The sequence below is a fragment of the Phocoena sinus genome, chromosome 13, assembly GCF_008692025.1.
Source record: "Phocoena sinus isolate mPhoSin1 chromosome 13, mPhoSin1.pri, whole genome shotgun sequence".
Lineage (NCBI taxonomy): Eukaryota > Metazoa > Chordata > Mammalia > Artiodactyla > Phocoenidae > Phocoena > Phocoena sinus.
The window spans coordinates 31,797,941-31,822,223 of record NC_045775.1 but is presented as its reverse complement, the minus strand read 5'-3'; the positions used below and the strand labels follow the sequence as shown (position 1 = coordinate 31,822,223).

The window sequence follows — 24,283 nt, the reverse complement described above, 5'->3', positions numbered from 1 at the left end:
ACTCAAGGCAGCTTTGGAGATATGTTTCTTTCTCATGGTCTCTTATTTTTTTCTGTGCATTTGCTCTGTTCTCTGCTCTTTATTGTCTGTCTCCTCACTGTATCTTTCCTGTTTCTTCAAATCTTTATTTGCCCAAGGTCCTACTTGCTAAGACAGTGGCACAACTTTATGGCATCATTTGCACACTGGGTTATATTGCATGGTGGTTCAAACTTCTTAGAGCTGTGATGTCTAATACAGTTGTCACCGGCCACACACTGCTTTTAAAATCAAAATGTGTAGGATCTATGTGCTGAAAATATATGATGTGTAGGATCTATATGCTGATAATGTTTTTATAAAACATTCATGAAAGATATCAGAGAAAACCTAAATAGAGAGTAGTGTTCATGGATTGAAAGATTCTGAATAGTAAAGGTGTCAGCTCTCCACAAATTGATCTATAATTACAATCAGAATCTCAGCAGGGTTTTTAAAAATTAAATATAGACAAGGCAATTCTAAAATTTCTGTGAAAAGGTAGAGGACCTAGAATAGCTAAAGGAACTTCGAAAAAGAAAAATAAAGTTGGAGGAATCACAATATCTCATTTTTAAGACTTAACTGTAAAGCTCTAGTAATCAGGATTGTGTGTGGTATGGGTAGAGAATAGACACAAGATCAATGGATCAATATAGAATCCAGAAATAGACCCACAAAAATATGGCCAATCGATTTTAACAAAGATGAAAGGCAATTCAATGGAAGAAAGATAGTCTTTTCAACAAATAGTATTGGAAGAGTTGGACATATACATGCAAAAAACAAAAAAAAGAAGGAACATTGACCTAAACTTCACAAAACAAAATTAACTTAAACAAAAATTAACTCAAAATATATCATAAATCTAAATGTAAAACTTCTTCTTTTAGAAGAAAGCATAGGAAAAAATCTTTATGACTTGAGGTTAAGTAAGGTCTTGGACATGATACCAAAAGCATAATTCATAAAAGAAAACAGTTGATAAATTGGACTTCATCAAAGGTAAAAACTTCTGCTCAGTCTGTTAGTTTGCTAGGTCTGCCATAGCAAAATACCACAGACTGCATGGCGTAAACAATTGAAATTTTATTTTCTCACAGTTCTGGAGATTGGAAGTCCAAGATTAAGGTGTTGTTAGGGTTGGTGTCTCTTGAGGCCTCTCCTTGGGTTGTAGGTGGCTGCCTTCTTGCTGTGTTCTCACATGGCCTTTTCTCTGTGCACACACAACTCTGGTCCCTTCCTCTTATAAGAACACTGGTCCTGTTGGATTAGAGCCCATCCGTATGGCTTCATTTAACCTTAATTACCTCTTTAAAGGCCATGTCTCCAAATACAGTTACATTCTAAGGTACTGGGGCTTAGGACTTCAATGTCCGGATTTGGGGGGCACACAATTCAGTCCATAATGCTCTGCAAAAGACACTGTTAAGAGAATGAAAAGACAAGATATAGACTGGGAAAAAATATTTGCAAATCATATGCCTGAAAAAGAACTTGTATCTAGAATATATAAAGAACTCTCAAAACTCAAGAATAAGAAAATAAACATCCCAATTAAAACATGGACAAAAGATAGAAGACACTTCACCAAAGGATGGCAAATAAGCACATGAATAGATGTTCAATGTCATTAGCCATTAGGGAAATGCAGACTAACCACCATGAGATACCATCACCTACCTGTTAGAAATGGCTAAAAAGTACAATCCCAACTTCTAGCAAGGAAGTTCTGGAAGAACTGGAGCTCTCATACATTGCTGCTGGAAATGAACAATGGTACAGCCACTCTAGAAAGAACTTGACAGTTTCTTTAAAGATTATACATATACCCACTATATGGCCCAGTCCTTCTCCAAGGTCTTTTTATAATCTGTACACAGTTGTTTATAGCAGCTCAATTCACATTTACCTAAAACTGAAAACAGCCAATATGTCCTTCCAATGGTAGTGAATAAACTGTGGTATATCCATACAATGGAATACTGCTTAACAATAAAAAGGAATAAATTAATGATACATGCAGCAACTTGGTGAAAGAAAATAGTCTCAAAAAGTTATATGATGATTTAATTTACATGAAATTCTTGAAAAGACAAAACTGTAGTGGCAAAGAACAAATCAGTAGTCGCCAGAGGTTGGACTGAAGGGAGAATGTAACTTTCAAGGGAGGTTTTGCAGTGCTGGAACTTTTCTGTTTCCAGATGGTTGTTAACTCGTTTTATGCAAATCTGTGCATGTGTTAAAACTACTAGAACTATATTTTTAAGAGTTGATTGTTTTCCAGTTAAAGCTAAACGAGTCTTGGGGATGTAATGTACAGCATGGTGACTATAGTTAACAATACTGTATTATATATTTGAAAGATGCTAAGAGAATAGATCTTAAAAGTTCTCATCACAAGAAAAAATTTGTCGCTATGTGTGGTGATGAATGTTAACTAAATTTATTGTGGTAATCATTTAGTAATATACACATATATCAAATCATTATGTTGTACACCTAAAACTAAGACAATGTTATATGTCAATTATATCTCAAATTTTTAAATATTTAAATATCTCAAAAAAATTTAAAGCCTTTCCAATTTAAATATTGCGTACACAAATAATTAAATACAGCTCAGTTCTTCAGTTGTATTAGCCACATTTCAGTTGATCAGTAGCTCCATGTGGCATGGGACTACAGTAGTGGACAGCACAGGTATAGAACATTTCCATTAATGCAGAAGGTTCTACTGGATAGTGCTGTTTTAGAGTGGGGGTCAGCCAGTTTTCTCTGTAAAGGGCCAGATAGTAAATACTTCAGGTTTTGTGGGCCACATGGTCTCTATCTCAGCTGCTCAACTCTACTGTTGTATTGTGAAAGCAGCCATAGACAATACTTAACCAGATGAACATGGCTGTGTTTCGGTAAAGCTTCATTTACAAAAACAGGCATGTTTGCTGACCTCTATTTTCGAGAATCTGATTGGCCTATTTCCTTTTTCATGTCAGCTCACGGTTTATTGGTAGAGTGACCTTATAATTTACCATCCAAGTTAAATAAAATTTTAATTATAAATTTGAGAGTGAAAGTGGGCATTGTTAGTAATTCTGCTAGGACAGTTGGCATAACCTGCAGTTGTCCTGGGCAAACCAGGAATGTATATCACCCTGGCTATCAGTCTTCCTATGAAGTGGTTGCCTTTGTAGTAGGCTCATACCTAGTCCAAGAAACTGTGGAAAAGCAAACAAAACTATTCCTTCAGCAGGGGCTGTGGGTTAGCCATTTTTCTCTGAAATGAGTATTTATATGGGAGGCACCCTGAGGTTTGGCCCGCCCAGTACACTCAAAATAGCCTGTTTTCTGTCCCTGTGCCTTTGTTCATGCTTTTTTTCCTATGCCCTCTTTCCCATCCCTCTTCTGTGTTTGTTGTAATCTAGCCCATCTCTCAAACCTCTGCTTAGGTGGTATCTCCTTCATAAAGCCATCCCTGTAAACACCCCTTGCAGACTTAAAAGTCGGTACTTATATTTTATAAAATTCACATGGCACAGTGCCTTAGACCAGGTGCCCAGGCCTGGCTGAGCACCAGAAGCAGCACTTCAGTAGCTTTAAATACAGAGTCCTGTGTCTCATCCTAAATCTGTTGATTCAGAAATCAGTGGCAGTGTTTTTATTGTTTTGTTTTTAAACTCCTCATATGATTCTTGTATAACCAGCCAGCTGGTTCAGTATTTGGAATCTGTTAATTTAGAGTTAAATTATTTGATGTAAACATTGACTTTCAGAATTAGAAGGAACCTTCTTAGAAGTAGTCTTTTTTCACTTTCTTATTTTTAAATTGGGGGGAGAAGACAAAAGGAAATTACTTGCTCAGATCCCGTCGCTTGTTACTGGCAGAGCCAGCACTAAACTTTGCATTTTTTCACTCCCATTTCAGAACTTTTCTTCATATTCACGTTGGACAGCCCCTTCTAAATAGTAAGCTTTGAATACCAGAAGGTGCTTGGTATATCGTAGATGATCAGATTTGTTATTGATAGTTATTTAACTCACTTTATATAACACATAGCACTTTTTTTTTTTTTTTGCTGCTTAATGATCCATTCTTGATTATGTTGTTTACTCCCATTCCCACACTCAAGGAATACTTTTCTGATAATTGGAGATAACTCAGCAGTTTGCATGAAATCATCTCAGAAAAACCTTTTACCAAATTAATGCTAATATGAATGGCTTCTAAAAGGCTGACTGAATCAAACTGAATTTTGGGACAGCTTTGAAATGTAATAGTTTCCAAGAGCTCCTCTAAAACTGAGATCAGCTCTAGATCTGCAGGATTTTTCTCACCAGGTCTAACCTTTCCCATTTGAGAAAGGTTACTGAGGATCTGTGGGAGTGTGTGTGTGTGTGGGGGGGGGGGGCGGTGCCTAAACTTGAATGGGGATCAGGAAAATTCTTGTGGGAAGTGATAATAACCAAAGTTGAGCTTTAAAAGACGTCTAGAAGTTAGGCCAGGGGAGGGAGTTAGGGAGAGCGTTTGTCTAGGCATTAAGTGCCAAAGGGCAAAAAGTGTGGATAGCATTGGAGATGGCCAGTTGTTTAGTTTGGTTAGAGCATAAAGTGCAAATTAAGGAATGACTAGAAATATAGACAGGAGCCAGGTAGTGAATGGTTTTACAGTTAAAATGTGTTGTATTTCACAATTGGCTATCCACATGCAAAGGAGTGAAATTTGAGCCCTGCCTGACACCATATAAAAAGTCACTCAAAATGGATCAGAGACCTAAATGGAAGACCTAAACTATAAAACTCTTAGAAAAAAACATAGGAAAAAAAATCTTTGTGACCTTGGGTTCCAGGCAGTGGTTTTTCAGCTATAATACTCAAAGCACAAGTAACTAAAAATAGGTAAGTCGGGCTTCATCAAAATTTTAAAGTTTTGTGCTTCAAAGAACACCATCAAGAAAACAAAGACAACTCAGAGTGGGATTAAATATTTACAAGTCATGTAATCAATAAGAGGCATATTAAGATTTATAAAGAACTCTTACAAGTCAACAATAAAATTGACAATTAAAAATGAGCAAAGAATTGGATACACATTTTTCCAAAGAAATTCAAATGACTAACCAGCATATGAAAAGATGCTCAAGATTGTTAGCCATTAGTGAGTTTTAAGTCAAACCACAGAGAGATAGTACTTCACATACCCTAAGAAAACAAAAGTTAAAAAGCCAGGTAATAATAAATATTGGCATGGATGTAGAGAAATTGGAATCCTCATACATTGCTGGCGATAATATAAAATGGTGCAGCCACTTTGGAAGAAAGTTTGAGAGTTCTTCAAAAAGCTAATCATACAGTGACCGTGTGATTCAGCAATTCCACTATTAGGTCTGTATCCAACAGAATTGAAAACATAGGTCCACACAGTGTTCATAAAAGCGTTGTTCATAATAGCCCCAAATGGAAACAACCCAAATATCCTTCAACTGATAAAAGGTTAAACAAATGTGGAATTGCCATGCAATGAAATATTGTTCAGCAACAAAAGGAATAAAGTACTGATATGTGCTGCAACATGGATGAACCTGAAAACCTTATGCTCAGTGAAAGAAGCTAGTCACAAGGGACCACATTTTGTATGATCCTATTTATGTGAAATATGCAGAACAGTCAAATCAACAGAGACAGGAAGTAGACCAGTACTAGTTGTCAGGGTCTGGGAGGGGGAGGAGTAGGGGAGCGACTGCTCATGGGTCTGGGGGTTTCTTTCTGGAGCGATGAAAATGTTTCAAATTTAGAGAGGGATAATGGTTACATAATTATGTGAATATACTAGAAACCGCTGCATTGTACACATTAAAAGGGTGAACTTTATGGTATGTGAATTATATCCCAATAAAGCTGTTATAAAAAGTGCTGTATTTAGTAAGTAATTTAAATTCTCTGATAGGGAATTTGAATTTGTGTCTTTAAAGCAATGGTGTGTACTCCTGAAGAGTTTTAAACTCAAGAACAACGTGATCTGAACATCACTTTCAGAGCATGTGAGAATGGTGGTCAAATCAATGATGTGGCAGAAGACTGGGTCTAGAAGCTGAGAAATACGTATCCTCAGTTTTCTGCCCTGGGCAGATCTGTAAATTTTATGTTACTGATACTGATTTAGAAATTTTTAACTTTATACGTGGTGTTATGTTATAATATTTACCTTGCTCTCATTTTTTTTCCTAATCAGTTTCTCTAGGTGATTGGAAAAAGAATAGCAGGTACAGAGTATTAGAGTTAATATTCATTTTTAAATTTACCTGTGTGTAACCTTGGCTGCTGTGAGTTTAGAGACAGCAAAATATGACTTATTTTAGCCAGAGGACCAAGATTCTTGATGAACCATAATGCTTTGGACATCTTCCATTAATAAATGTAAGGATTTTGATGGGGAAAAAGCTCAGAAATTCAGGTTTACTGAGGGTTTTTTGTTATTCTTCTTCCCTTTTTGTGATTTATCTTGTCTGTCAAATAAGTTACATATTGGAGAATTCCAATATTTTAAAACTTTTTATCCTTTAGAAAATTCTAGACTGATTTAAATTTTGAAAAATTGTATTCATAAGTCAAGCCTATAGTAAATCATTGACTTTAGTAAACTAGTTATCACTAGTTTACTGTCATAGTTTTTCTGTTAAATATGTCCTGGTGTAACCATTAATAAATCTATTTTTAGAAGAGTACATTGTGTACTGCAGCCATTTTGGACACTTTGTGGAACTTGTGTTGTCAGTAAAGATCGTGCCCTCTTGTGGTAAGCTGGGAACAGAATTTCAGCTGTAAAAGTAATCACCCTTTTGAGTTCATATTTTTTGCTAGTGAATACTCTGAGTTTATTTTCAATAAACAGAAAACAAAACTATAGCAAGATTTTTAAATGGAGAATTGAGAATTGGAGAGAGTAGTATGTTTTGTCTTATTTTATTTGGAAAAGTGCTAAAAAAGATGTGGGTTAACGGACAGAGTATCAAGGAGGAGCCTAACAGGGAAAAGATTTCTCAGTGTGGAAAGGCAACACATTCTGAGAGTGTTTGAGAAGGTTTATGACTAACGTTGATGTGATATCCTGAATATTTTACAGGAACACTCTGCCCCATCCTCCTTAGAAAATGCTCCCAGAATGTGTGTGTGTGTGTGTGTGTGTGTGTGTGTGTGTGTGTGTGTGTGTGTACCTTCTCATCATAGGGAAGGGGATAAATATGTGGCACTATTTGAATTGTCTGTCTCATATAATGGAAATTAAGTTTAGTTTGAAATAAATGTTGAAATCTGTTTTGAACTGCCTGTAATAAGTTGGCATCCTAAGTGTTTATTAGTCATGGGGATTTTTTTTCAAAAGGAATGAATTTTCCCTGAAAATTTTAATGTTTTCTTAATTTGTATTTTTAATACCTTTGTTCTTCTTTGAGTTTAAAGGTTAAATTTTATATTTCAGCAGTGACTGTGTCCCATATATATCTTCTTAGAAACTGGTTTTTTTTTGTTTTTTAATGCCCCAGTATTCTTAGAAGGATTCCGATGTTAATGCTGTTATCATCCCTTGTGGGTGATTCACTGATCTTTACCAATCCATTAATAAGAAGTGTTGGGGCTTCCCTGGTGGCGCAGTGGTTGAGAGTCCGCCTGCCGATGCAGGGGACACGGGTTCGTGCCCCGGTCTGGGAAGATCCCACATGCCGCGGAGCGGCTGGGCCCATGAGCCATGGCCGCTGAGCCTGCGCGTCCGGAGCCTGTCCTCCGCAACGGGAGAGGCCACAACAGTGAGAGGCCCGCGTAACGCATAAAAAAAAAAAAAAAAAAAAAAAAAAAAAAAAAAAAGAAGTGTTACACCTAAGTATTATTCTCATCACATGAATGAATTTTTCTGTGATCAGGGAATTGCATATATTGGTCTTCATTGGTTGATATGAAAATCAGTTTATTAAGTTTCAGTTCATAGTTTAAAATATTATTTTGAAAATTCTGATTCAGTTATAAAACATTTTAAATTGACAAAAATAACTGCCATTTTTATACAAATTCAAAAGACAATTTCTGCTTATTTATACATAATTACAGCTGTAAACATTGGCAATCTAATATTATGGATTGATTTTTTAAAATATTTATATTTTTAATATGTGGCTTGTAAAGATATGTTTGGTTTGTATTAACTGCACTTATTTCATTGTACTATCAGGTGTGTTTAAACAGATGCAGGGAGGTTGTTTTTACAGTTTAAAAATGGTGCCTGCTTTCCATATTATGAAGTTTTTAAATTTACAAGTTTAAAGCTAGTTAATTCAAGATTTTAACGAACCTTTGAATGAATGGCAGTAGAATGTAATGCTTAAAAAAGCTCAGACTCTAGCGTTAGACTGCCTGGGTTAGAATCCCAGCACCGTCACTTACTAGGTAGATGGCCTTGGCAAGTTCTTTAACTTCTTGGTGCTTCAGATTCCTCATCTGCAACATGGGAATAGTATTAGTACCTACCTCATAAGATTGTTGTAAGGATTAAACGAATTAATATAAAAACACTTAGAGGGCTTCCCTGGTGGCGCAGTGGTTGAGAGTCCGCCTGCCGATGCAGGGGACACGGGTTCGTGCCCCGGTCCGGGAAGATCCCACATGCCACGGAGCGGCTGGGCCTGTGAGCCATGGCCCCTGAGCCTGCGCGTCCGGAGCCTGTGCTCCGCAATGGGAGAGGCCACAACAGTGAGAGGCCTGCATACCGCAAAAAAAACCCCAAAACACTTAGAATAGTGCCTGATGTATGTATACTAAGGTCTGTGCTTCTGTTAACAATATTATTATCACCATTATTAAATTTATACGTAGATTAATGTTGAAATTCATTTTGAAGAATATACTGTTTGTTTTGTAAATATAAATCACTTTCGCAATTCTTGCTTTAAAAGACTTTTCTGAATAATTGAAAATAAATAAAAGCTAAAACTACATTTTATGAAGTTTTTATGAAAGCTTTTTTCACAATTATCTTTTCTTCTCTTTTAGGCACGGAATGTTAACACCGGTGAATTGGCAGCAATTAAAGTAATAAAATTGGAACCAGGTAAATTCATTGAAATTTGGTGTTTCTTATTGCTCTCAGCCACTGGATAGCTTTCAGGCTTGTTTTAATGATGTTTGGTCAACCTTCTCTTGTTGTTCCCAACATCTGGCAAATAGGACTAGTGTCTACTCTTTCCTTCACCTCTTTGAGACCTGTAGACATGTTGCCCAGTTCTTCCCTGAAAAATAGCTAATAATCGCGGGAGGGAGGGGCGTTCCTGAAGAGACTTTGTTCCTTCTGGACGCAGTTGAGCTCCCTTGTCACATGTCGTTAGTGGTGTATTTCCAGGTTAACACTGTCCAGTGATGAGGGGCAGTGTGACGCAGTAGAAGGAATGGGACTGAAATTTGCTGGTTGTAGTCCAGCTCTTCGTGTCCCACTGTCTTGCTCTGTGAACTTGGGCAGGTAACTTAAGCTCTGAGTCTCGGTTTCCTCAATTAACCTAGCTCTCACATTTCACAGGTCGTCAAGATTGTAATAGCTACCTTCCACCTTTAGTAGCTTGTCAAGCCCCTAGGACTGCTCCATATTTTTCGTCTGCTTCAACTGTATTCTATCCCTGAATTCCCCCCACTCCCTTCAAACATACCCTTCCCTCTTTTTCTCCCTCCCACCATAAGTAAGTAAATGTACTAGTGTCTAGACTGAGTTCCACGGCGATGATAGTACCTTTCTGAGGGTGTCTTTCAGTATGGGCACAAATACATCCAGTAATTTTCTTTTTTTTTTAAGTGTAGGCAACTTTTTCTATGAAAGCCGAGATAGTAAAATATTTTAGGCTTTTTGGACCACAGGTAGTCTCTGTATACAGTTCTCTCTCTCTTCCTCCCTCTCTCTTTTCATCCTCCTAAAATATAAAAACCATTCTTTGCTGAAAAACCATTCTTAGCAAACCAGGCCACCTGCGCTTGTAGTTTGCCCACCCCTGATTTAGATCATCAGTAGACTTTTTAGAAGTGCTATTAAGATGAAGTTTGAAGGATGTGTTGACTGACTGTGATCAAACCACACTCAAATATAATGAATTAAAAAAATACTTTTTAAGTTACAGGTATTTACAGATTTTTTATATTCTAATTATATTCTAGCATCACATGACAAAGCTTTTTCTGTTCTCTGAATCTCCTGTTGTTTAGCGGAAATTTGAAATTGACAAAATCTGAGGTTAAGAAAGAAATTAAAGGTTTGACATTTGAAGCAGGGCCTCCATTTTTAATCATTAAGAAGTGGCTATGTTATTGATGAAGTAGTCTCTAACTGGTAGCAGTATGTACATACATCATTCCTTCAAATCAGTTTAGTGCCTCCTCTTTCAGGAAGCCTTCCTCCCCTGACCCCTGCCCTGACTAAGATGACTCCTGCAGGAATAGCTCTGGAATACCACTTACCACAGCTGTGCTTCCAGAGTCGTCTTTCTTTGTTCCTAAGTTTTAATCAAATTTATGTCCACAGCACTCAGCTTAGCGTCGGTGCATAGTACACATTCAGGACATCTTAAAATTTCCTTTAAAAAATTAGGAACTTAAAATCTTATTGTCCATCAAGTCATTTGTTTACTGATTAGTGAATTTTTTGTGTTATGTTCATCTTGAACACTGCCTTGTATATATAGATCATTGTAATAAAATAAAACACAATTAAATAAAAAAAGCTTATTCCTATTCTGCCACTCAGAGATAACAAGAGTTACTACCATATATGTTATTAGTTATACACTTAAATTTAGTTTATATTGGATTCCCTACTTGTGTGTTCATAGAAGTCACCTGAATTTTTTTTTTGGCTGCGTGTGTGGCTTGCAGGATCTTAGTTCCCCGACCAGGGATTGAACCCCGGCCCCCTGCAGTGGAACCCGGAGTCCTAACCATTGGACCGCCAAGGAATTCCCCCTGAATTTTTCCATTTAATTTCTTTATTTTAATTTGTTTATATCCTGTGAGAAATGTTTAACTTGTTGGTGAGCTTGAAGTATATGGCATAGTGGTTAAGTGCACAGACTCCAAAGCCAGACTACTTTGATTCTAGTCTGGCTTGACCACATTGCTTAAGCTTTTCGGATGGACCTCTGTTTCCTCATCCCTAAAATGGGGATAATAATAGTAACTTCCTCTTAAGGTTGTTGTAAGGATTAAGTAAGCTAATATATCTAAAGCACTTTAAGAGTTTCTTTAAAAGTTTCTTAATTTGCCATAATGACATAGCAGTTCCACTCTTGTGTATCTACCCACACAACAACTTTCACACACAAATGTTCACAACAGTGTTATTCATAATAGACAGAAGCTGGAAACAACCTAACTGCCCATAAACTGGTAACTGAATAGACAAAATGTGTCCATACAGTGGAATGCTGTTTAGCAATAAAAAGAAACAAACTGTTGATACATGCTGTGACATAAATGAACCTTAAAAACATGTAAAGTGAAAGAAGCCAGATAAAAGAGACTACATATTATATGATTCCATTTATGTGAAATGTTTAGAAAAGGCAAATCTACAGAGTCAGAAAGTAGATTCGTGGGCTGGTGTATGTGGCAGGAGGATTAATAATTAATGGGCATGAGGGATCTTATTGGATAATGAAAATATTCTAAAACTGATTTATAGTGAACTTGGTGAATTTACTAAAAAAAAATCATTGAATTATGCACTTGATATGGATGAATTACATGATTTTAAAATATGCCTTAATACAGTTATAAAAAATAACCACAATACCATTGTAGTCTCTTACAATATTAATAATAGCTTCTTAATAACAAATAAGTTTCACACATTGTAATTAGTTGATGTGTCTCAAATTTCTTTTATATCCATAGGTTATGCCTTTATCTCTGTTTGTCTTTTTCTTTGCCTTTTGTTTGTTTGAAGAAACTTGGTTATTTGTCCTGTAGGATTTTCCCTCAGTCTGGGTTTTGCCAGCTGCCCCCCTGTAGGATCATTTAGTGTGTTCTTCTGTGAGTTAGTGGTTAGTTCTAGAAGACTGGTAAGATTCAGGTTTGATATGGCATGTGGTGGAAGAGGACAGCTTTGTTGGTGGTATTATGTTCTCATTTTTCTAAATTACAATTCTGATATCCAGTCTTTGGCATTTTGAAAAACAAATTAAATCTGAAATAGTCAAGTGTAGTGGGAATGATTTTAAGAATTTGCATCCAAAGTTGTTTTTTTTTTTTTTCCCCTCCTTTTCTTTATAACTGATATCCAGTTTGAACGTGAAGCTAGATGAAAACTTCTTTGGACATTTGGACAAAATTGTTTACTTAAGTGTGAATTTGGTCTAAGTATCTCACTGGGGCTTCTAATCTTATTCCTGTGGCTTTAATTTAGATTTGACTTTCTCAATTGTTCTTTGATTAAGCATCAGTGTATAACATTTTTTAACTTAAGTTGCAAAGACAATGTTTGATCATTGTAATAAAAGTTAAAAAAATACAATTAAACAAGAAGAAGAAGCTAAACATCATTCATCATTCTGCCACCTCTATAAACACTTGACTTTTAGTGATTTTCTCCAGATTTTTTTGTGTATTTATGTACAGGCATACCTAGTTTTATTGGGCTTCACTTTACTGTGCTTCACAAATACTGTGTTTTTTACAAATTGAAGGTTTGTGGTGATCCTGCATTGAGCAAGTCTGTTGGCACCATTTTTCCAGTAGCTTTTGCTCACTTGGTATCACTGTGTCACATTTTGGCAATTCCCATAATTCAAACATTTTCATTATTAGTATAACTTGTTATGGTCATCTGTGATCAGTAATGTTAATGGCAAAAAGATTACAACTTGCCAAAGGCTCAGATGATGGTTAGCATTTTTTAGCAATAAAGTATTTTTAAATTAAGGTATGTACTTTTTTTTTAGATATAATGCTGTTGCTTAATAGACTACAGTTAGTGTAAACATAACTTTCATATGTACTGGGAAACCAAGAAATTAGTGTGACTTGCTTTATTGCAGTCTTCTGGAACTCAACCCACAACATCTCTGAGGTGTGCCTGTACAAACACCTAACATGTATACTGCACACACAGAGACACACACACTTAGCTACGCAGACCACAAAGGGCCAGGCAGAGTTCAGAGATGGATAAGAATGTACTGAGATCAGCTTGATTTGCATGCTTACTGCTGAACTGGTAAACAGGCATTGCAAAGGATAAGTAAGAGAAGAATACCATGAGTGGGCACAGCTCCCCAGTGCTTCCCCAGGTCCTCAGAGGTGACCCAGACTGGTAGTCCGTGCAGTTAGTGATTTGTCAACCACAAAACACCTGGCTTGCTGCCATTTATGCTATCAGGCTTGCGGAGGGACAGCATCAATACTCAGCGAGTGGTGTAACTCTTCTTAGAAAAGGCAATTATTCGTTGTGACACTGTTCAGTAGTTTTGTGTTCCATTTCTTACTATGTCCTCAGATCTGTAGCTGGCCTGGCCATTGCCTACCAAAGATGCAAACGCATGGATATGTACATGAGTGTGTTTTATCCATAAATGGGTTGATTTTTTACATTTTCTTTTCATTTGAAAAGCATTTCATGAATTTTTTCTGTCAGTATTTCTACACCACCATTCTTTAGTCGGCTGCATAGTATTCAGCAGTATAAATTGTAGCTGTTTAATCAGTCCCTAATGATTATAACACTTAAGTTTTTACAATTATAAACCATGTACCTCTATTTATTATGTATCATATACCTATGAGGACATCTTTTGTCCTTGTACATATGATTATTTTGTCATGATAAATTAATTAGCTGGTCAGAGGATATGTACATTTTTAGGAGTTTTGACATATACTAGGGATTATGCCTGACATTTCCAGGGTTTGATTTTTTGTTTTTTGGTTTTTTTCCTATACCTTTGCCCACAAAAGGATATCATTATAATAAAATCTTTACTGTTGATCAAAAACTGATGTCTTACTGTTAATTAACATTTCTCTGTCTTCCAGTGATTAGGTATCTTTTTTCCCCATATACTTCTTGGCCTTTTATTTTTATTTTATGAAGAGCTTGTTTGTGTCAGTCATTTAACAAATATTTTTTCATTGTCTGCTATGTGCCAGGCATTGGTCTAGGTGCTGGGCACATAGTGGTAAATAAGGCAGACTCTTACCCTTGAGAAGCTTATATTTTAGTTCAAAGTGACAGGAAACATGTAAACAGATAATATAATTCATGAACTAAAATAAGGTATTGTTGAAAGTGGCCAGAGGCTACTTTAGCCAGTGTGGTTAAGGGAGACCTTCAGAGCAGGTGGCATTTGGGTTGAGACTTGAACGATGAGAAGACAATAGTCATGGGACAGTGTTGGGGGGAGAGCATTCTAGGTGGTCAAGGGCAAGTGCAGTGACTCTGAGACAAGAATGAGTGCTGCAAGGCTGAGGACAGAGAGAAGGCCTGTATGGCTGGATCATTGTGAGCCAGTGGGAGCAGGGTGTGCAAGGGGGCTGGAAAGCTAGTCAGGGACTAGGTTATAGATGGCCTTGGGCACTGTGGTAAGGAGGTTAGATTTTACTTGAAGCTCAGTGGAAAGCTTTTGGAGGATTTTTGGCCTGAGCAACTGGGTGATACTTTAGGTACTGTTTACTGACATGGGGAAGACTTGAAGTGTGGATGGAACCAGTAATCCTCTATTTATTATGTATGTTTTAGGCATCTGCTAGATATCTAGTTGGAGATGTTGAATAGGCAGTTTGACAGATGCATCTGGAGCTTTAGGAGAAGTTAGGTTACACATACAGATTTGAGGGTCATCAGCGTGTAGGTCGTCCATGAAGCCGTGGAAGTAGATGAGGTTACCTGAAAAGAAAGGAGAGATAGAGAAGGATGGCCCAGGTTGTAACCCTGGGTGATTTCCATACTAGAGGTCTGCTAGAGGAGGAGGTTCCAGCAAAGAAAACTTGAAAACAGGTAACAAATTAGGTAGGAGAAATATCTGCTGAGGGTTTTGTTAGTGAAGCCTTAGAAGAAAGTCTTCCAGGCAGGAGGGAGATTAAACTGTGTCAGATGGTGCTGAGAGATGTGGAGTAAGATGAGGATTGAGAATTGGGCATTGGTTTTGATGACTTTGATAAATCAGATTAGTGGTTAAGGAGAGAATGAGAGGAAAGGAAGTGAAGATAGCAAGAAAGATTCTCCTCTCAAGGTCTTTTGCTGAAAAGATTAGCAGAGAAATGGGGCATTAGCTGGAGTGGGACCTGGAGTTTATGGAAGGTTTTTCTAGAATACATGATACTCAGTTACGTTTTGTACCAGTGCAGTGAGAATAAACCAGTAAAGAAGAAGAAATAGATGTTGCAGAAGCTAATGCAGATAACTCCAGGAATAAAGTCCGAGAAAATGAAAAGAGACAGGATCCAAGGCGTAAGTCTAAGAGCAAGGAGACTTGATTCATTTTAACAGGAGATAAGGCAGAGGATGAGTATATAAGCAGGTAGGGAGGACGGAATTGATAGTGGAAAGATTGGTTATTACCTGATTGTGCCCATTTTCCTTTTGAACTATAGGACACGGTTATCAAAGCTTTATGCTTTGAAAGGCTTGCCAATCCCACTATTTATTTATACGTATGTGTATATTTTATATACACATATAAACTTTTGACTTTCGTTGTACTTTTTTTTTTTAACATTTAGATCTTAGATCCATGTAGAATTAGTTTGATGTATGATGTGAAGTATAAATCGAACTTAATTTTTTTTTCTCAAATAGTTAAATCTAGCTCTTTGGTATAATTGGTTCTGTTCTGGGCTTTCTGTTTTAATTTAAGGACTTGCCTATTTATTTTGTTGCCAATACCACACTGAAGCTAGCCTTTAAAATAATACTTGTTCCTGAGGTAGGTTGTTGCAAAGAATATTTTTTATAGAACCTGATGAAGATTAACATAATGATTGATAATGACATATTGTTTGGATATCAGAGATAGATACAATAATGCAAGATACTCAATGACATCGGAAAATAAAGGATTCCATAAAGATGAGTTTTCTAAAATCCTCTTTAAATTGCAAAAATTGTTTTAACCATTGTGTTTGTGAATATTTCTCAAATGCATTTCACCTCAAATAACATACTGAGAGTAGTGTAGTTATCGTAATGTAACCAATGGTTATAAGTTGTCCTCAGCAGCTCATGACAAAGAGAAATATTGTGGTGCCTCTCAGAAAAAGGCTCTAAATGACAGTGACTGAACGACAATAACATTTCCCCCTCTCTCCGTGTCACTAGTTGCTTTTTTTTGGCCACGCTGAGCAGCTTGTGGAGTCCTAACCACTGGACTGCCAGGGAATTCCCTTGTTGCTTCTCTTTAGGTCGGTAAACATTTACTGACATACATTAAGATAAATGGTAAGGCACATTTCTTGATTTTGAAGTCTCTGCCTCCTCTGTCTCCTGTTTCTGTTGTGTTGTTGGCCAGGAGATTGGACAATCAGATTTGTTAGAATTGCATCTAATGAAAAAGTGAATATGCTGTGAGCTTATCAGAAGAACTTGCCTTTGAACTTTGAGTCATCTCTTTTACCTTCTCAACGTACTTTTTGTCCATGCCTGGTTCTCATTTATGTCCTGAAAAGTTAAAGTTACTAAATAAGTGCTTAGTTTGAAACTTAATCGTTTCTACGATGGGTAGTGGAAGTCAAAGAGAGAGCATATAGCGTAGTGGTTAAGAATGTGGACTTTGGACCCAGAGTGCTTTGATTAAGATTGAGGCTCCATCATAGTAAACTGTGTGACCTTGGAAGATTATTAACCTCTCTACCTATTTTTCCTTTCTGCAAAGTAGGGGCAGTAATAGTTCCTACCTCATAGGGTTGTTGTAAAAATTAAGTAGTTTAACGTATTTGAAGTACTTAAAATAGCTGTAATTTTTATTAATAGGGACTTAAAATTGTTATAAATAGATTGATGTGCAATTAAAATGAATAAAATAAGCTATTATGTTTTCTTGTTTTAGAAAACAAATGCAACAACTGATTTCTTATACTGTCTACTGACTTAATCCTCTCTCTTACTATCCACTCCCCCACCTCTCCCTGCAGTACACACGCATACACTCTTACACATGCCATAGAGCTGCTAGACATACTGAACGTGCTTTGGGTGTTAGACTTTTCGTTGTGATACTCTGGGGGCTGTGGAATGAGGCAAGCTTATAAAATTATTTCCTTAAACTTACCTTCTTTCAGTTACTACTCATGTACAGTGAAATAAAGTTCAGGAAATTGCCTTTTTTGAACTTAAATATTATGTCTACAGTAGACTATAAAATCCTCGATGGAGGAGGCTTTGTCTCTTAATTATAACCTTGAGACATTGTACAGCTCTATGCACATAAATGTTTGGTAAATGTTTTACTGAATGAATATTGTATATGATAAACTAAAACATCCAGAATGATTATTTTTTATGTGAAAACATTTTTTTATGTTCAAAAAACCCCACAACTTACGAGTTCTGTTCCTAGAGTTCTTATACTTTGTGGAACAAAGCAACTTTCTAACCTTTTGAGCATACCCATCCTACTTGCTGGAGAAAATGGAGAAAAATATTTATTATTTGTAAGACAAAATAAAATCAATCTCCAGGTAAACAAATTAACCCTCTTTATATGTTTAGTTTGGATCTTTGATATATACATATTTAGTCTTAAAAGTCTATAGGTGTCATGTATATAAGTAACATTAATAGGCTCTGAAGTACTGACAGGTCCTTTTAAAATTAAAAACTAGGGGAAACACAGCTATCATATTGAGTTTGCTTTCTATGTCAGAGGAGGTACAGGGGAGAATTGGCAGCAGAATTCAAACGGGTCCAGAAATCAGTAGAAAATAATGATGATGTGCAGAACTTGGCTTAACAGGAATCCACTTTCTTTTTTTAAATATTTATTTATTTTTGGCTGTGTTGGGTCTTCGTTGCTATGCGCGGGCTTTCTCTAGCTGCAGCGAGCAGGGGCTACTCTTCGTTGTGGTGCGCGGGCTTCTCATTGCGGTGGCTTCTCTTGTTGTGGCTCACGAGCTCTAGAGCACAGGCTCAGTAGTTGTGGCGCATGGACTTAGCTGCTCTGCAGCATGTGGGGTCTTCCCGGACCAGGGCTCGAACCTGTCCCCTGCATTGGCAGGCAGGTTCTTAACCACTGCACCAGCAGGGAAGTCCCAGGAATCCACTTTCTTATTAGTGTTTTTCCAGATGGTAGAATTATTTTTCTTAAATTCACATATCCACATAGCAACTGCAACAGCAACACTAATGGTGATAAAAGTCACAGCAGCCACTTTTTGGATACTTACTTAGGACAGTGTGCCAGACCCTGTACTAAGCTCTTCATATGCATTGTTTCACAGTAATCCTCACAGTAACAAATGCTGTGCAGTAGGTATGGTATTATCATCCCCATCTCACAGGATAGAGGCACAGAAAGATTAAGTAATTTGCCTAGGGCTGTATGACAGAGGAGCAAATTTAAATCCAGGTTTATGTCTCCCTAGAGCCTGTGCTATTATGTATGTTGCTTTACAGATGCTTCCTGGAATTTTTAGAATAATTCCCAGTTCTCCGGCAATATTTTTTGAAAGTTTGCCTGTCTACTATAGAGCTCATTATTCATTTATTTTCAATGTTAAATTAAATTTTAAGTTTTTATAGTTTTTTAAAATTTATTTTATTTATTATTTTTGGCTGCATTGGGTCTTCGTTGCTGCACGCGGGCTTTCTCTAGTTGTGGCGAGCGGGGGCTACTCTTCGTTGTGGTGCACGGGCTTCTCATTGCAGTGGCTTCTCGTTGTGGAGCACGGGCTCTAGGCGTGCGGGCTTCAGTAGTTGTGGCGCACGGGCTTCAGTAGTTGTGGCTCGCGGGCTCTAGAGTGCAGGCTCAGTAGTTGTGGCGTGTGGGCTTAGCTGCTCCACGGCATGTGGAATCTTCCCGGACCAGGGCTCGAACCTGTGTCCCCTGAATTGGCAGGGGGATTCTTAACCACTGTGCCACCAGGGAAGCCCTATAGTTTTTATTTAACATAATTTCAGACTTTAGGGGAAAAGTTGAAAGAGTAGTACAAAGAATTTCAATATTTCATCAAGATTTCTCAATATTAATATTTGCTACATTTGCTTTATCTTTTCCTTATCTTATCCACTTAAAGATACCCTCTTCTCCTGCATACTTTAGTGTGTATTTCGTTAGAGCAATGAAATGTCGTTCATTGCCTTACATAACAGTACAGTCATCAAAATCAGGAAATTAATGCTGCTACAGGGCTGTTATTTAATCCACAGACCTTATTCAGATTTTGTCAGTTGCCCCAATAATACCTTTTTAGGAAAAAGAAAATCTGGGATAATGTGTTGCATTCAGTTGCCAGGTCTCTTCAGTTTTTTTGTTTGTTTGTTTTTTAGTCTGAAAGAGTTCCTGAGCCTTTGTTTTGAATGCTAGGTCTGTTTATTGCTACTGATGCATAGTTTCCACTAGGTTCTCTTAAGGGATAGAGCCAGGAAATAGATGTATGTATGCACACATAAATATGTACATACCCACACACCTCTCCCTTCCCTACCCCCATCTGTGTTTATCGAAAACTATGACTTCATGCTTATACCTCCAATACCAGTGTAACACCATAAAGTTCATTCTCTCTTTTCTTTCCATATGTGTAACTTCCTTCTCCAACAGAGAGAAACCTGGTTTCCATTATCGGTAGTATATTTACTTACTTGCTTAATCCTTGAACATAAAAGTAATTTCAGAATTGTTAACCTATGCCTCTGAGAACTTAGCTACTAACTGGAGGTCATCGTTTGTTTAGAATATTTATCTCTAGGCTGAGGACGTATAGTGTTCTAAAATCTGGTTCTCCTTGTGTCTCTCCCTTTGAAAATTGCTTATGTTATTCTGTTGAAATTTGTCTGGTGTATTAGTTTCCAGGCTGCCATAACAAAGTAGCACAAACTAGGTGGCTTGAGACAACAGAAATTTATCCTCTAACAGTTATGGAGGCTACAAGTTGGAAATCAAGGCGTCAGCAGAGTTGGTTCTTTCTGAGAACCCAGAAAAATATGTTCCCTGCTTCTCTAGCTTCTGGTGATGGCCAGCAACCCTTGGCATCCCTTGGCTTATAGGTGGTTCCGGTCTCTGCCTCTGTCATCACAGAGCAAACACCCTGTGTCCAAATTTCCCCTTCATATGAGAACACCAGTCCTAGAGACTACCATAAAGGCCTCATCTTAGCATGATTACAGCAAGACCCTGTTTCCAAATAGGATCACGTTCACAAGTACTGGAGGTTCAGTTCAGCATATCTTTTGGGGGGACACATTTCAACCCATGATACATGACCAATTTATTTGTTTCTGTTTGTATTCATTTTGGGGATGCCTCCTTCATCTTTGATTTTATTTCTTTTAGAGTATTTTTTTAAGTATGTGCAACTTGAACATGATTCAGGGAAGTGTCATTCTTTTATCTTTTTTTATCCTATTCCCACTCATCCGCTGTGGATAACCACTACTTTTGGTCTCAGATTTATCCTTTCCATGTTTTGTTTTGTTTACCCAAATGAGCAGATACATGAATATTTTCTTATTTTCTCTTCTTTTCTTTTACAAAAGGTAGCATACTATAGCTATCCCTTTGAATTTTGCCCTTTTCACTTAACAGTCTGTCTGGGAAATCATTCCACATTAATTCTCATTCTGCATAATACTCCATCATATGAATCAGTCACTGTTCTATGTGTGAGCCTCTAGGTTGGTTCCAATACATTACATTTACAAATAACGCTGCTTGTAAAATTTATGTCATGCATATTGATAAATGTTACAAAATGGTGAACCTCGGAAACGTTATGCTAAATGAAAGAAGCCAAACACAATAGGTCACATACTGTGTATTTCCATTTATGTGAAATATACAGCACAAGTAAATCCGTAGACACAGAAAGCAGATTTGTTGTTGCCAGGGGCTCTGGGGAGAGGGGGATGGGAAGTGACTGCTTAGTGGGTATGCGGTCACCTTTGGAGGTGATAAAATGTTTTGAATTTAATTTAAACAGCCTCTTGTTTTTCTTGCTGATGTTGGTGCTGTTGACATTTAGGCCACTGGATAGTCAGTGCATCTTTAAACACCTCCCACAAAGAACAGACCCTGAAGTTTATCATTTTAATGACAGTGTGTGTAAAGTATACACTGTCTGTTCACACCTCTTTTTGGTTGCCCCATCAGAGTTAATTTACCTCCTCTGTCTTTCACTTTACAGAGTTTTGTTTTTCTGTTACACTGGAGAAAGTTGAAGTCTGATGATGCTGGCACTAAAGTATCTTGTGGGAAAATGGGGGGCATGGTCCAGGATGGGAGTGGGTCATAAAGGATGTAAGCCAGAAAGATACTTAGGGCCAGATTGTGTACCATGATACCTTCTATTTCATGCCAGAATGTCTAGAGCTGTGGGTCACTGAAGGTTATTAGAGAGAAGACTAATACTTAGTCTGTGTTTTAAAAGATAACAGGCAGTAATGTGGCGAATGTACTGAAATGTGTCAGTACTGGAAACAGGGAGACCAGTGAAGAGGCATATTGAGAAGGGTATTAGGAAAAGAATGTGTATGTGTGTATAACTGAGTCACTTTGCTGTACAGCAGAGATTGGCACAGCACTGTAAATCAACTCTACTTCAATAAAAACAATTTTTTTTTAAAGAAGGATATTAGAGTTCAGGTTAACTGCTATAACAAAGAAACCCAAAAATAAAGTGACCTAAACAAGATAGACATTTATTTCTCTCTCACGTAACAGTTCTGAGGTGAGTCCAAGTTGGTAGTTCAGTTCTGTTCCATGAGTCATTCAGGGATACATGTTCCTTCCATTTTATGCCATCACCCAGTAGAGCACTCATTCATCTGCTTATGTGAGGTTAGGTCACTGGTATGTCCATCTTTAGCTTGCTGGAAGAGAGACAGGTATTTTAAGGCAAGTCACTTTTCTTTTAAGGAAGTGAGGTTGGAAGTCACATACCAGTCACATACTCATTTTTGTGCTAGAACTTAACTTCCATGGCCACACAAATGCAAGAGAGGCTGGGAAATGTGGTCTTTAGCTAGGCAGCTACATGTCCAGGAAGAAGGAAAGAATGGCCATTGGAGGCACAAATCATAGTCTACCCCAGGAGGCAATTGGAGTATTATTATGAGGATTTGAACCAGGATAGTTATAATAGGGCTAGAATTGAGATGTGTTTAGGAAGTAGACTGAAGAGAAAGAATATATTTCCATTCATCTGAGACATCTTGATTACGAGATATTTAGAGATTGTGTCGTTGTATACAGTTGTTAATTTGATCTACAGGTCTGGAGCTCTGGAGAGAGGTCTTGGCTGAAGGGGTGGATTTGGAAATCATTGGTGTTTGGTAGTAGTTGCAGTTGGAGGAATTTCAAAAAGAAAAGAGGGGGTCACTAGTACCAAATGTTGCTGATACGTCAGGTAGAATGAGAATTGATAAGAGACCCTTTGATTTGGCTCTTAGAATGACATGGACCTTTGCAAGAGTATATTTCAGCAGAGTCGTGGAGTGAAAAATAGATTGTAGTGGGCTGAGGAATGAATGGAAGTCATGAAAAGGAAGCAAAGCGCAGACAGTTTTTTGAAGAAATTTGACTGTGAAAGTGGGGACTGGTTTAATATAGGAGGAACAAGGTTAAGGGAAGGTTTTTCACTTTAAAAAATTAATTAATTAATTTATTTTATTTTTGGCTGCATTGGGTCTTCATTGCTAAGCGTGGGCTTTCTCTAGTTGCAGGGAGCGGGGGCTACTCTTCGTTGCAGTGCGCGGGCTTCTCATTTCAATGGCTTCTCGTTGTGGAGGAGGGGCTGTAGGCGTGCGGGCTTCAGTAGTTGCAGCACTTGGGCTCAGTAGTTGCGGCACGCGGGCCCGAGAGTCTGCGGCCTTCAGTAGTTGTGGCTCACGGGCTCTAGAGTGCAGGCTAAGTAGTCGTGGCACGGGAGCTTACTTGCTCCGCAGTATGTGGGACCTTCCCAGACCAGGGCTCGAACCTGTGTCCCCTGCATTGGCAGGCAGATTCTTAACCACTGCGCTACCAGGGAAGTCCAGGTTTTTCACTTTGAGGTAAGTTTGAGCATGTTTGTAGGCTGAGAGGAAAATGTGAGTGGTGATAGAGAGAATAAAGGTATCAAAGACAATATAAATGATGGAGCAAGGTTCTGAGAGGGCTTGGAAGGAGATAGGATCAGGAGGTACCTCTTTTGAAAAGAAAGAAAGTACCTCTTTTGGGATCACAACTTTGTAAAGGACCAATAGTGGGCACAAAAAAAGATCAGTTTTAAGATTGAGGAGAAGGTAGCGAAAGAAGATCTTTACATCAGGGTCTCCATTTTCTCAGATGTAGGAAGCTAGGTCCGTAGCTGTGAGTGAAGTTGAGGTGGGTAGGTATGATATCTGAGGAATAATGGACATGACTTTTTATTGTTTTAAGAGCTGTTGTAACAGTGGTGGGACTGTTGTGCAGTGTTACATACCTAATTGAAGTTAGAAATCAACCATTTTTATTATGCCCATTGACATAGCTATGCTACTATTCAAAAGCTGTTGCTAGAACATCACCTAAAAACAATATGTAATTAATTTTCACCTATTAAAAGATCTTTTCTCTAGAAATTAGAGTTATGGGGAAATTAGTATTAAGAGAATTAGACAAGGTACTACCCCACAGTAGGTACACTTGTCTCTATTTTATTTTATTTTATTTTTTATTTATTTATTTATTTTTGGCTGCATTGGGTCTTCGTTGCTGCATGCAGGCTTTCTCTAGTTGCGGCAGGCGGGGGCCACTCCCTGCCGCGATGCGCGGGCCTCTCATTGCGGTGGCCTCTCCTGCTGTGGAGCACGGGCTCAACGCACACAGGCTCAGTAGTTGTGGCATGTGGGCTCAGCAGTTGTGGCTCGCGGGCTCCAGAGCTCAGGCTCAGCAGTTGTAGCGCACGGGCCTAGTTGCTCCACTGCATGTGGGAGCCTCCCTGCCCAGGGCTCGAACCCGTGTCTCTATTTTAAAAACTGCTCATTAGTGCATTTCCTGCCCTGTTACATGAATTATCCATCCATGTTACCTTTTCCCCAAAGTCTCAGAGGATAACAAGCATATATTCATAAATTTATCTT

At 37.8% G+C, this 24,283-nt stretch overlaps 1 protein-coding gene across 2 annotated transcripts in view; it reads left to right on the top strand.

The window, feature by feature from the left end:
* MAP4K3 (mitogen-activated protein kinase kinase kinase kinase 3) overlaps window positions 1-24,283 on the top strand; it is a 190,270-nt gene that overhangs the window by 54,025 nt on the left and 111,962 nt on the right. For both annotated transcript variants that reach the window (XM_032652732.1, XM_032652733.1), the window contains exon 2: window positions 9,055-9,112. In XM_032652732.1, the coding sequence (XP_032508623.1) occupies window positions 9,055-9,112 (58 nt within the window). The remainder of the gene's footprint in view (window positions 1-9,054; window positions 9,113-24,283) is intronic.